The sequence below is a fragment of the Varanus komodoensis genome, unplaced genomic scaffold (assembly GCF_004798865.1).
Source record: "Varanus komodoensis strain SLA01 unplaced genomic scaffold, ASM479886v1 scaffold81, whole genome shotgun sequence".
In the NCBI taxonomy this organism is placed as follows: domain Eukaryota; kingdom Metazoa; phylum Chordata; class Lepidosauria; order Squamata; family Varanidae; genus Varanus; species Varanus komodoensis.
Window position 1 is genome coordinate 532,913 of NW_025336495.1, and position 13,325 is coordinate 546,237.

The following is a 13,325-nucleotide window of genomic DNA, read 5'->3' on the forward strand; positions in this document are numbered from 1 at the left end:
TTCTGTTTGCTGCCCCCTCGCCTTTTGGGGGCAGTTTCCTGAGAAGGGCCTCTGTAGGCAGGCTTGGTGATCAGGCAGGAACAGGTAGCAGCAGACATTTCTTCAGGTATCCTGGCCCCAAGCCGTGTGGGGCTTTCTATGTCGAAGCAAGGACTTGACACGGGCCCAGGCCTTCACTGGTGAAGAACTGGTGTGAGATGGATGCGCCAACCATTCCGTGTTAACAGATGTGTTGCCCTCTTCTGAACCGGCTAAAGTTTCCAGACAGTCTTCAAAGGCAGTGCTGCACAGGGTCCAGACAAGGTTGCCAAGGTCTGTTTGTCCAGGAAAGACCGCAGATGATAAACCCACTGCAGCCGAAGGAAGGTGCGCCCGGCCACTGAGTCCACTGAAGAATCGAGTGATAGTCCTGGGTGCAGGAGCACCGCAAGCTGCGGGCCCCGTCCATCCAGGACAGGTTGAAATGCCCCCAGCCGGACAGATGATCCGCCCACCAACAGCCGCTTCATCTTATCTGAACTGAGTCTCAGTTCGTTGGCTCTCATCCAGTCCACGGCTGTGCTTAGGCGCGCCCGCAACTGGAGTCTTGTGCTCAGTTCTGGGCCCCTCGTTACAGGAAGGAGATAGCCAGGTTGGAGTCAGTGCAGCGCAGGGCCCCAAGGTTGGGGGCCGGTTGGCAGGGGAAGCCGTATGGGGCGAGACTGAGGGAACTGGGTCTCTTCAGCCTGGAGGAGAGGAGACTCAGGGGGGATCTGTTGGCGACATACAGGCATGTGAGAGGATGTCACACTGAGGTGGGTAGAGACCTTTCTCCCCTGCAGAGGAAGGCAGGACGTGCTCCAACAGATATATGGGCCTGTGAGCTGGCACCAGATACTAATCACGTGGCCCTACTTTGAACCAGCCGAAGTCTCCAGATCGCCTTCAAGGACAGTCCCGTGTCGAGCTACCCTGGCGGTTATCAGGGCATGAGTTACTGCGGCCAGGATCCGTCTGTCCAGGTAGGGATGCAGCCGATGTATTTGCCGCAGTGAGTCCAGGGGCTGGACTCGATGGTCTTATAGCCTCCTTCCAACTCTACTGCTGTTCTGCTTCCCTATTTATCGACAGCCAGTGTTTTGGCCACTGCTTTTTCGACAAAAAGGGTCCCAGCCCAGTTTACATGAAATAGCCCGTGTCTTCAGGCTTACAATTTAAAAGACATGAGACAAAAGGATTGAGAGGAATGAGGAAAAATATATCTCAAGCACCAGTTCTTAATTGCATAGTTCTTGTTAATTTTGGAAGTGAGCGACAAGCCCCCTGCTCCTTCTCTGGCCAAGGTATGGGGCCTGGTCGGTTCCCCCACCCCCAGCCGCCCAGTGCTTGGTTCTCAGACTGTTTCAAAGGAAGGTCTTCCAGCTAACTGGCTGGGAATGTGGCGCATTGGCATGAGACTCCTCAACCGGAGTGCAAGACCTGCGTTTCCCTGGCTGGAGACCTCAGATCTCGCCAGAGAGGAAGGACGGATCTCCGTGAGAAAGTAGAAGGACCCCCAGGCTCTGCTGCCCCCTCCTGGGCACGAAGAGTCCAGCAAGCAGCCCGTGGGTGCTGTGCAGGCCATCTGATGGTTGGACTACAGTTCCCATCAGCCCCAGCCTACATGGCCACTGCTCAGGGACGATGGGGGCTCTAAATAAACGCTCACTGTGTGGAAGCCCCAGCGCGGGTTGTCCATCCCCCTGTCCAGGAAGCCCCGTTTCTTATCGCCAGGTCCTTTTCGCCTGAGGCGCCTCCTGCGACCTCGGAGTTGAGTTCCTCTGGGGGCACCTGGCAGGGGAGGCCCCTCTGCCGTTATTTCCTGAAACAGCAACCCGTCGCTGCCACAGTTATCCCTGCTCTCCCTCTAGTGTTCCCATCACACTGAATTTCAGATTGGACGCTCCTTGGGGCAGAGACCTGATAAAGCCACACACACACACGCACACGCACACGCACACGCGTACGTTACAGCTGTGCCTGCCAAACAGCCGGGAAAGGGCCTGAAAGAATAGGGCAAGCCTGGCTTTCCCTCCGCGCTCGGTCTGCCTGCCCTGCCCAGCACAACCCCCTTCGTGGCTAACGTCCGTTTTCATGAGGTGCTGCGGGTCCTCCTTCCTCTCCGAGAAGAGGGCCGGGGGTCCCGTCCTTTGCACAGATCTGGGGCCCCTCTGGCATCACTTGCTTTTTTGTCCAGTATGCAGAGGTTGGGGGCCCTGGGCCCGGGGGGCACTCACGCCAGCCAAGCCCACAGGTGTCCTGGCACGGTGAGGAGCGGACCTTCAGGGGCTTTCAGCATCTGAAAGACTCGCTTTTGGGGGCCAGCAGGCGGCACCCCAACTGATGCAATTTCTTTGCAGTGCCCTTTCTGCAGTCCTGGTGTCAGAAAAGAATAGCAATATTCAGCAATGTTAATAAATAATCGAATGCATGAGTCACCCTGTATACCCTTATGCAGGGTGACTCATGCATTCATTTATTAATAGCTTCAAAATAATAACTGGCAATTATCATCTATAATTAACAATTAATAAGAACGTTAAACCACCTGTTGGCCCCAGGCAACCCCTGTCCTCCCCCACGCCAGCGCCCACGTGTTCCTCCGCACCGACAGCCGCGGGCTCCGCCAGAGCGAAGGCCCTGTGCGAGGCAGCCGTCCGGGGCGCTGGACACGGCGCCCTTCGGCGAGCCAGAGGACGGGGGAGCAGGGCTGCACGCCGCGGGAGGGCGAGTCGGAGGACGGCGCTGCCGCGGGGTGGAGACCCTGGGACGCCCCTGTGGAGGGCACACACGTCCAGGGCCGGGCCGGCTGCCTGCCTGCCTGCGCCCGTCACACCCCGGGCCCTTTGGGGCCCCTTTCCGCGGTGCCGGAGCCCGGAGCGCACCTGGACGGGGAGAAGCCCACTTGGGATCCTCGCCTCCGCCTGGAGAGGCACCCCTTGTGCCACCGCGGTGACGGGGAGGAGCTGCGCCGTGTCCCTCGACGGGCCCGGCGGGCATCTGGCCCCAGGCCAGGAGAAGCAGCCGTACAGGCTGGGAGTGCCGATCCTTACGGGACTTCACGGATTCCACAGCTGGAACACAGCTGGTTCTCACAGATTCTGGTTTTCCGTTCCCGCGCGGCACTCTGGGCGCTTTTACAAGGGGCAGTGAAAGCATCGCTGCCCGGAACAATGAAGCCGTGCGCGCCCGCAGCGCCAGCCAAGCCCCACAGAAGAGCCAGGCGCTCTGTGGGGAGCCTGCCCTCCCGCAGGTGTCCCTCACCCTTGGCTGGGAGTGATGGGAGCTGTGGTCCTAACACCTCTGTGGGCCATCCGCTGGAGGGGGCTCGCCAGCCAGGCCCCGCTGCTGCGCTCAGGCCAGGCATCCTTGGTGCTCCCAGGCCGTGGGCACAGGGCACCTCTGGGGAACAGAAGGGGTGGCTCCTCTGCCGCCCTTCCCAGCCTGCGTTGACGGACCTTCCCAGGCGGTGCAGAACTGCTTCTCCTGGCTTTTCCCTCTTTCCCCTGGAACACTGGATGCTGCCTTCTGCTGAGTCCAGCGGGGCTGATGCTTCTGACACGGGCTGGCAGCAGCACCAGCTACCTGGGATTTCCGGCAGGGACCTTTCCAGCCCTTCCCGGACCACGCAGAAAGCAGGGCCCCTAGCACTGAACCCCGAACACTGAACACCGAATTGGCGGCAACAGCAGGCGGGGACAGCAGAGGATGAGGCGGCTGGACGGCGTCCCTGAAGCGGTCGGCGTGAGCTCCAGGGGATGGCGGAGGACAGGAAGGCCTGGAGGAGTGTTGTCCACGGGTCGCGATGGATCAGATGCAACTTCACCACTAGCAACAACACTGAACTATGTTTTTCCCGTAAGCCTAAAGGAAGGTTCTAGTTTTTATGGTTGCGAGTCAAGGGCTGACTGAACTAGGAACATGAAAATCTGCCTTAGGCTGAGTCGGACCCTGGACCTTTCCAGCCCCATACGATCAACACTGACTGGCAGCAACAGTCCTCCAGGGCTTCCCTGCCTCACTGGGGCACGCTGCTGGGATCCCGCTCACACGCCTCCCTCCTCAGCTCAGCCTTTGCATTCCAGCTACCCTTTGGTCCCCAGGGAACGTTGGGGACGCTGAGGGTGTAGAACCTTCCTCGCCTCGTTCGCAGAAACAGCTCCCGCAGATGGGCAGCCCGGGGCCCCCGCGTCGTCCTTGCAGTTGGCGTCCCCTGGTCCTCCGGGTGTCGTTCCGCATCTTGTCGGCTTCTGTGGGCCCGGCAGCGTTGTGCATGGGCGCAGTGGCTTCCCCTGCGGGTCCCGCTGTGCCATGCCTGGCTCGCGACCTGCACTTAATTTTGCCTCCTGCTCTGTTTGCTTGCTGGGGAGGCTGTTGGGGGGGCGCTTGGGCTGAGCAAACACCGCACCATCCGCACCCCCGCAGTCCCTGGCCAGTGCAAACACAGGCTGTTTGGCCAGCTCCCGGGCAGCTGCGCGAGTTCTTCTCCCACAAGGAGAAGTGGGGGGGGGGGCGCGAGCACATCTAATCTGCGCAGCCCGGTGCCAGACTCGGCCATGCGGTCATGTCCCTCAGCAGCTGCTCCGCCAGCAGCGCTCAGCAGGCAGCCGCTTTCCTGCAGGGCGCAGGGCAGTCCGCGTCCGAAGCTGGAATCCCTCTGCAGGAACTGACCTCAGCCTTGGCGCCGCAGTGGAGGGGCTTGGTCCTCCGCTTGGGTCTTGCTGGTGCCCTGAACGTGAAGCGTTAAGTGCTCCCTGCGGTTTGTGTCCCCACCCACTTTGGGGGCAGAGCTGCTTTGGGCTGGACTATAAAATGCGGCCCTCGGGGAGCCGCATCCAGGAGAGCGCTGGTGTCCCTGCGAGCCGGTGGTGCTTGCTGTGCCCGCGTGGAACCCGCTCAAGGAGGCCGGCACTTGCAGCCACACACAGAGGGCCCCTCCCTCCGGCCCGGCGTGGCCTGGCATGGCTGCGATCCAGCCTGGGCAGCCCGGCCCTTACCTGGAACCCCGAATGGGACCCAGGTCTGCCTCCGATTCGGACTCGGACAGCCCGGCCTCTGGCAGAGCCCAGCCCGATACGGGCTTCTCGGCCCACTCCCAGGTCATCCACAGCGGACACTTCATGGTGTCGTCTCCGCACAGCGATGCCACCTCACGCCGCCGTCACCACCTGGCCGAGCCACAGCCTCCCGCCCCCCCGAGCATCGACCCCACCCTGACGCGGCTCTTCGAGTGCATGAGCTTGGCATACAGGTGAGTCTGTGCCGGCCCCACCAGCCGAGGCCGAGCCTCGTGCGGCGGGGCCTGGGAGAAGGGTGGCATTCCGGCCGGGGGAGCCTTTTCTCAGGAAGCCTGGAGGGAACTGGCGGTTCTTCTGGGGCACGCCTGGGAACTCAGCCCGTGTAGGAGAAGGGCAGCCTGTTCCCCACCAAAGCGTGACCGAATTATCTGGCTTCTGCAGTGTCAGATAATTCCATCAGAGTCCCTCCTCCTCCTCTCGAACCAGCCTGAACTTCTGCCACACTCGTTAGGCTTCACAACCCCTTGAAACTTCATCAAGATCCTGGGTAGGGGAAAGGTTAGGCTGAGCAGGCCAGGGCGCCTGAAATCCAGTCCTGGCAGACGCAAGGCTCTCCCACGGTGCTGCAGGGCAGGGGCCTTCTGGGAGCGAGGAGCAGGCCTGAGTCTCAGTAGGTCGGCCTGTCACTGTCCCACGTCAGGAATGTTCAGCCAATCCTGATGTCAGTCTGGAAAGCCTTCCCACTGGGGTGATGTGGGCCAGCATTTTTGCTCCAGCAGTGGCTTCCCAAGAGCCTCCAGAAAGCCCCGCCAACTGCTTTGGCTGGGTGGTGACTGGCCTGGGGAACTCATGGCCACAGGATGTTGCAACAGCTGCTGGCAGGAGCGAAGAAAATTTGCTGGCTGCATCTGGTCATCTGAGGGATGAGCTCCCCTCCCCACCCAGTCCTCTGCGTGAGCCTGAGCACCCAGGGGAGGGGAGGGGACAGCGGGGCCCAGGTGCCGGTGCCTGCTTTGTCTTGCTGTTGCCTCTGGTAGACAGGAAAAATGACCAGCAGCTGCTCCCCTTTTCAAAGTTTTTAGCTCTTTTAGGATTCTTCTGGACAAGGCCTTTCCTGTGTCATCAGCCCTCCTCTCTCTCAGCACTTTGGGATTCCATGTCTGTCCGTCCGTCCGTCTGTCCCTTCATGGGAAACCCACACGGTCCTCCGCTCATCCACACTCACGGATTCTCTGGCCACCTGTTTTCCTTTCAGCAGAGAGTCTGCTCATGAGGGGAGGACAGTGGAGTGGCACAAGCCCAGCGGACGGCTGCTGCTCGGAGCTTCGCACGAAGGAGTGCTCCCTGCAGCACCTCGGGGGACCCCTGCCAGTCTCTGGCCTGGGAGGGCCCCTCACGGGTGTCTCCAGTGCGGCTGGCAGCGAGCAGGCCGGGCCCAGAAAGGAGCTCCTTCCCGCTGGGGTGGGGTTGCCGGGGCCAGCAGCCTCTGCCCACTACGGCTGGCTCCAGCGCTGGCTCAGCCAAAGGCACCTTGAGCAATGTCTTTTTGCCCCATCGCCGGGGAGAGTCGCTGGGCAGCCCTGCTTGTAGGTGGGAGAGGAATGGGGCCGTGCAGCGTTTCCGCCCCTCTGGTGACATCTGGACATGCTGTGCTCAACCCCTGTTTGCTTTGACTGGCAAGGCGGCCCCTGGCGTGGGCAAATCCAGGCACAGAAATGTGGGAAGGACCCTGGGAGTTTGGCCTCCCGCCCAAATGCAGCCCTTGCCCTCTGCCTGGACACGCACGGCCCTGCCCCTCTCCCTCGGGATTACTGTGCTGCCAGGCCGAGGAGACAGCCAACTCCGTCCGGTTCCGCTGTGCCCGGCAACTCGGGGGCCGCTGGCTCCTTGCTCTGCTCCTCCCCTCCCCTCCCCTCCCCTCCCCTCCCCCCCAAGATCAAATGTGATGACGAGCTGACTTCAGCACAGGTGATGAAAGGCAATTGACCTTAAACTGAGCCTCCATCTTCTTATGCAGGGTGCCCGTCACTAGTGACTTCAGCTCAGCAGAGGCTCCGAGAGGCGACGAGCGGGGGGAACATCCTTGGCTTGGTCTTGACCAGCAGGGAGGAGCTGATAGATGAAGTACAGATCAGGGGAGCTCTGGAGGCGAGTGATCACTCCATCCTTGGCTTGGAGATCAGGGGTCTGCGGACGTGCAGCAGGTCGAGCACCAGAAGCTGGGACTTCACGAGGGCCAACTTTGGCCAACGGAAGGCCAGACTGGGGAAAGTCTCCTGGGATGGGTTACTGGAAGGCAAGGGAGCTGAGGAGGGTGGCTGGCACTCAAAAGGGAGGTTTTGGGGGCTCAAGCCTTGACGATGCCTCTAGTTAGTAAGGTGGAGAGGCGGAGGAGAGGCCGCCATGGATGCGAAAGGAGGCTGTCAGAGGGATTAGACACATCGCTGCCCTCACCTTTGTGGCCCTGCTCCCCCCTCCTGCAGCCTCCAAGCCTGGAGAATAAAGGGTGTGTGCATTTGTGTGTGTGTGGACATACATGTGTGAGAAAGGTCATTCCATGGCTGAAGACAGAATTAGCCTATTTCTTCTATCCAGGAAGTGCTCTGTATCCCATCGCACACAGGTGCAGATTTCTGGTGGAAATTTCTTGCAGCCTTCCCCCCCCCCCCCCCGCCCCCACGCACCTTGCATAAGCCTTTGGGACTTTGGCTTGTGAGAGAGATGAGCGCATGCAGCTTCACGATCAATTTAGTCCGTCCGTGTGTGTAAATATTGACGCAAGAGCCGCGGAAGGCTGGCATCGGGCTGTCCTCTCCGCAGTTTTGCAGGAATTGTGGGCAGGATGGAGTTCTTTGGGGGGCTCGCCCCCCACTTCCCCATTGGGCCTTCCAAGGTCCATGCAGGGCGTTCCGCATTCGCCCAGCAGTGCCGCGAGCAGCTCTTGTCAGTTCTCGGGGCTTGTTGGGCAGGAGGTCGTCCCTTGGTGCCGAGCCCTGAGCAGTTTGGCTTTTCTGCCCTGGGTTCTGTTTGCAAGCCGAGTAAAGTTTCTTTCTGCCCACTTCTGGCTGTGCAGAGCGGGTCTTTGTGTGTGTGTGTGTGTGTGTGTGTGTGTCTGTTTCCAAAGAATCACGGAGTTGTTTTGTGAATGAGCCTTGGATCCAGTCAGCCTTCCACCTGGCTGGGGATGAGGGATGTTGTGGTGCAGCACACCTGAAGCACACCACTTCGGAGAAGGCTGAGCCAGTTGGGTGGGCTGCAGGGAGGGAGTTTCATTTGTGCCGGGGCCTGTTTGCCACTTTAATGTTCAGACTGCCCCCCCCCCCCATTCCGCTCTGGAGGGCTCCAGGTGCATATGAAGAGTCTGCAGTGGGGATGTGAAGTGCCCCTTCGCTAGCTCGGTTAGGGCAGCTCCCCAGGGAACGTCCCTGCCTGCTATTTCCGAGGGGGGGGGGTAAGGCTGTCCCCACGGCAGAGGCTGGGAGTGAAGCTCAGCTGTGATGCGCCCGGGGCAGGAGTGCTTCTGCCCCTTCCTTCTCCGCTCACTCACCCCTTTCCTGCACTGCAATCCCAGACTTTGCCCCATGCCAGAAAGGGGAATCAGCTTGGTGAGTGATTCATGCTCCCCCTCTGAGCATATGCAGAGTACCTTTTCCTCACCCACTAGGACAGCCTTCCTTAACCCAGGGCCCTGCAAATATGTTTGACCAGAACTTGGGAATCCTGCAGCCCGCCCTGCTTGAGCGATCGTTGGTGGATCCTTTCTCAACTGGGGGGCCCTCCAGATGTTTTGGAAGACAGTGGGTTGCAGGCTGGGAAGGATGGGACTTGTAGTCCAACATACCTGAAGGGCCGGATGAGAAAGCCAGCTGTGCTAATGTGGCCCCTGGCTGGGCCTGGCTGAGCTTCATGTTTTGCAGGGCTGAAGTGAGATTGCATACCGCACAGGAACCGCCTGTGGGAACCTGGAAAGCTGGGGGCCAAACCGGGAGCTGGAGAGGAGACCACGCAGCCTTTCTCTCCCCCCACTGCTATGGAGCCCCTGGCAGACCTTGAGCAGGTCTTGCACCTCACCTCAGTTTCCTTTTCTATGGCATGAGGTGCACAGGCAGCCTCCAGGGAGATTGCAAAGGCGATGGATTGAAGGCGGGTGTAAGTTCTTGAAGAGGGGAGCTGGGTTGACTCACCTGCCTGGCATTAGCTGAGTGTTTGCTCTAGCCCAGTGCAAAAAGCCCCAGTTCCCTGCTGGTGGCAGAGAAGGGGGCAGGGCCCCCAAGGCCAAGGATGTGGGGTAGCCAGCATGTGGGGTAGTTCACCTTTCTAGCTGAACACAGGGTTGGGTTTGAGCTTCTGCAGACTGTTCAGTTCTGGGCTGTGTGGAGCAGGGATGATAAGAGCATGTGCAGAGCTCTTCTGCCTGACGGATGAGCTGGCCAGCCCCTGGGCACCGGGCGCCTCGCATGCTGCCCTCCAGGTGTGATGGTCGAGCTCACTGTCTTTCCTGGTCCACATGGCCCTGGATGGGAATTGCAATCCAGTGCGTTGGAGGGCACCCGGAGGGGAAAGCTGCCCGAGCCCGTCTGGAAAGCTAGAAGGAGCACCTTCCCAGCCAGTCGCCTCGTCGCTGAGCCGTGGCTTCCACAGAGCCTTTTCTGCACTGGGCGAGCTGCGTGGCCTGGCTTCCTGGGGATTTCCACCCAGCTGGTGTTTACTCCCCAGGAAGGCAGTGGCGGCAGCGTCGCGTGCAGGTCCCGGCGTGCAGATTAGCGGAAAGGGCATCGGGCCCTGTTACACGTGTGGCTGAACAAACAGCCGCTCAGCTCTTCCTGCGAACTTGGATACAGCAAACGAGATAAGAAGTGGTTGCGGTGGCTCAGCATTTTTTAAATTAATGCTCTTGGGCACTGCAGGAGCCCCCTTTCAAATGTGATGCAGGCTGTTGTAATCAGAGAGAAAGCCAGTAAGCCGGAGTTCCCCAGACTGGTCCCGTTCAGGTATCCCAGGTGCCTTTCGTTTTCCTTTGTGTCATCTGTGGAATTTTCCTGGGGGTGGGGCAGGCGTCCTTGTCTTACACAGAATCCTTCCATGTTGCTCCAGGGCTGCTTCTGGCTTTGTTTTCTTCCTGTAGAAACTTCCATTCCATTCCATTTTAATCCCTTACATGTCTAGATAGCCAAAGAGAGTTGTCTGGGTGGTTTGCAAAGTTAAAAACCTTAAAAGTGCAACACTGTGTATACCGTTTACATGTAGACATATAAAGAATGAGCAGGAACTTGTAAGTGAACAGTTTTAACCATCACCAAGAAATCCAGCACATGTATTAAAACATCATCTGCTGCCAAATGCCCAAGAGCAGAGGAACGCTTTAGCCTGGCACTGCAAAGACCATGGTGCTGGCTTCAGGCAGGCCTCACAGGGAAGGGCATGTCCAAATTGGGAGGCCAACACGAAAGTCCCTCTCCTCATTGCAACCTTCTGAGCCTCCTCAGAGGAGGCAGCTGAAAGAGGCCTTTAGATGCCGAGTGTAACATTCAGGTACATTCATGTTAAGACATCTGCTAAAAAAAGGAGGGAAGGTTTTCGAGAGTCGTTGGGAGGCCCCCTCCCCAAAGGAGTCTGTAAAAGACCCTTCATCAAGAAGCCTCTGTCTGGAAGACTCTGGGTTCAAATCCGGACTTCCTTCTCATGCCTACCAACCCCCTCCCCCCCACTCACAAATGACTTCCCAGCTGCAGACTCTGAGCCATGCTTGGCTGGGGGCAGGAGGACGCGCCTTCATGGCTGTTTGGTGTTAGAAACACAGAAACAGAGCGAGTCAGAAGGGGTCTCCCAGGCCATCTAGTCTGACCCCTGGCTCCAGCCAGCTCTCTCTCACCACCTCCTTTCGCATCCATGGCGGCCTCTCCTCCGCCTCCCCACCTTACTAACTAGAGGTATCATCAAGGCTTGCGCCTGCACAACCTCCCTTTTGAGTGCCAGCCACCCTTCTCAGCTCCCTTGCCTTCCGGTAACCCATCCCAGGAGACCTTCCCCAGTCTGGGCTTCAGTTGCCCAAAGTTGGCCCTCGTGAAGTCCCAGCTTCTGGTGCTCGACCTGCTGCACGTCCCCAGACCCCTGATCTCAAAGCAAAGGATGGAGTGATCACTCGCACCCTGAGCTCCCCTGATCTGCACCTCTATCAGCATCTCCCTGTGGGTCAGGACCAAGTCAAGGATGTTTCCCCCCCTCGTCGTCTCTCGGACCCTCTGCGTGAGAACCCCTCCCTCTATAGCATCTAGGACGCGACAGGGAGAGGGGTCGAGTGCCGTCGGGTCCCAGAGAGCGAGGGACTCTTCAGGACCCTGGACAGCGCACGGCGGGAGAGGCCGCTGCGGGCGGCTGCCTGCAGGGGGCGCTGTGGTCACGACGAAGGCCTAGCCGCAGGGACTGCAGCTGGCGATGCTGGCAGTGAGATATCGGGCTCCCTGGGGGGCTTTTCCAAGGCCCTCCCAGACTGGAAACAGCTGCTCGTTGTGACCAGTGCGCGGGTGATAGCCAGCACCCCGGACAGCAACGCATGTGTGGCGCTGCCGGTGGGCTGCCTGCGGAGGGAGCAGAGGCAGCGGGGACCTGGCAAGCCTCTGGCACAGGGCCGGGGCGCAGCGGCTTTGCCCAGGGGGGTGCAGGCTGCAGCTCCCGAGGGCCCTTGCTTGCCTCTTGGCGTGCCTCGCTCCGGCGGTGCTGAGGAATCAGAGCAGCTGGCCAGGGGCGGGCGGACGGGCGGGCGGGCATCACCCTCAGATTTGGCCTGTGGGGAGGCAGGCCATTCTGCACACTAGGCGTGTGCACCTTTCCTTCTGGGAGTTGACCAGCTCTCCAGCACGGACATTTGTGCTCAGCAGTCAGGATGGAGGGCTCCGTTTTGCACACGCGCAGCTAAAATTCAGTGGGCTTGCAAAGGCCTGCTGGATCAGTCTTGTCCTTACGATCCAGCTAGAAGACCCTTTTGAGGTGACAACGTGACAAGTCCTGCTCTCCTGTTCCCAGTGCCGGCCACCTGGTTGCCCCTGAAAAGCCCACAAGCTGTTGTGCGCAGGCGCCGTGCTAAGGTGGCCGCATGCAGCTGCCTGGCTCAATGGGGAGTCAAGGTCAGAGAGTGTGGAGAAGATTTGGGTGTGGAATCTCAGCAGGCCAGGCAGCAGAGCGAGCTCGGGGCTTGTCCAGGAAGATAGACGGGGAGGAGCTGGCTGATGGGAGCCTGGGCTGACTCACCTGTGGGATTGGGGAGACGGTGGGGGCGGGGAGGGGGAGGAGGGGTCAGCTTTTTGGAGCTGGTGGCAGCCCTGGTCTACCAATCTGTGGGGAGGAGGGGGGACCAGAGGCTGGGCATGGCTCACAGCAGGAGTGCGGGGATGGAGAGCTCAGTCGTTCGTCAGGCGTAGAAGCCCCTCGTGCTGAAGAGGTGGCGCTGGCACTGGGCACTGACTGGCAGGAGGCTCAGGTGGGTGAAAGACGGAAGGAACACGGACGAGCACGATTCCCCTGCACGCCACCTTGGGGGGGGGGCGAGGCGCCAAAGAGCAAGGGAAAGAATGAGGTTAACGAGGGCTCAATGTGGGCGAACTCAGAAGCGTGGAACAATAATGAAGTTGGAAAAAGCCACTCCAGGGGCCTTTTCAGCTGAAGATTGGATAAAAATGTTATGAATAGACAAATAGATAGTTTAGCTACCTGGTAAATTGATTTAGCTACCTGGCTATTGGTATAGTTTCTATTTCCTGAGCAAATGTCGGACAATCTTCACCACTCAGCTTTCTGCTTTTAATGGCCTTGGAGCCGTTTAAAAGCACAGGAGGTTCCCTCCCGCCTCCCCGAAGCCCACGGCCTTGCGTTGCTCAGCTTTTACATCTACTCCCAATTCATATCTTGCTTTCTGACTTTTCAAGTGGGAAACTGGTGTCCCCCAAATGGAAGAATTTCAAGGGCTTGCAGTTGCTTTGCCGGGACAAGATCCGCCTCAACAATGCCATCTGGAGAGCCTGGTATATTCAGTGTGAGTTTGGGGCATGGTGTTTTGGGGGGCTGGGTATCCCAAGGTACACGGGGATCACTGGCAGGGCATGCCGTGGTCTCCTAAAGCTGCCTCAGAACCGAAACATGGTTGGGTGCATGGTGGGGGTGACCCGAGTGCAAAACTAAACGTTTACCCCCATGTGCAAGTTTGAGGAACTTCAGGGCTCTTCATAGCTTTCCTGTTTTGAAAGCTTGCACAAATTTCGGTGACCATGTGGCCCAATAAAAGGTATTCCAGGA

General features: G+C 59.3%; 1 protein-coding gene across 1 annotated transcript in view; it reads left to right on the plus strand.

The window, feature by feature from the left end:
* Positions 1–4,879: 4,879 nt before the first annotated feature.
* Positions 4,880–13,325, plus strand: part of MLXIPL (MLX interacting protein like) — a 35,329-nt gene continuing 26,883 nt past the window's right edge. Inside the window, exons 1-2 of the mRNA XM_044456188.1 lie at positions 4,880–5,269; positions 12,959–13,065. Coding sequence (XP_044312123.1) covers positions 4,980–5,269; positions 12,959–13,065 — 397 coding nt within the window. The 5' untranslated portion in view covers positions 4,880–4,979. The remainder of the gene's footprint in view (positions 5,270–12,958; positions 13,066–13,325) is intronic.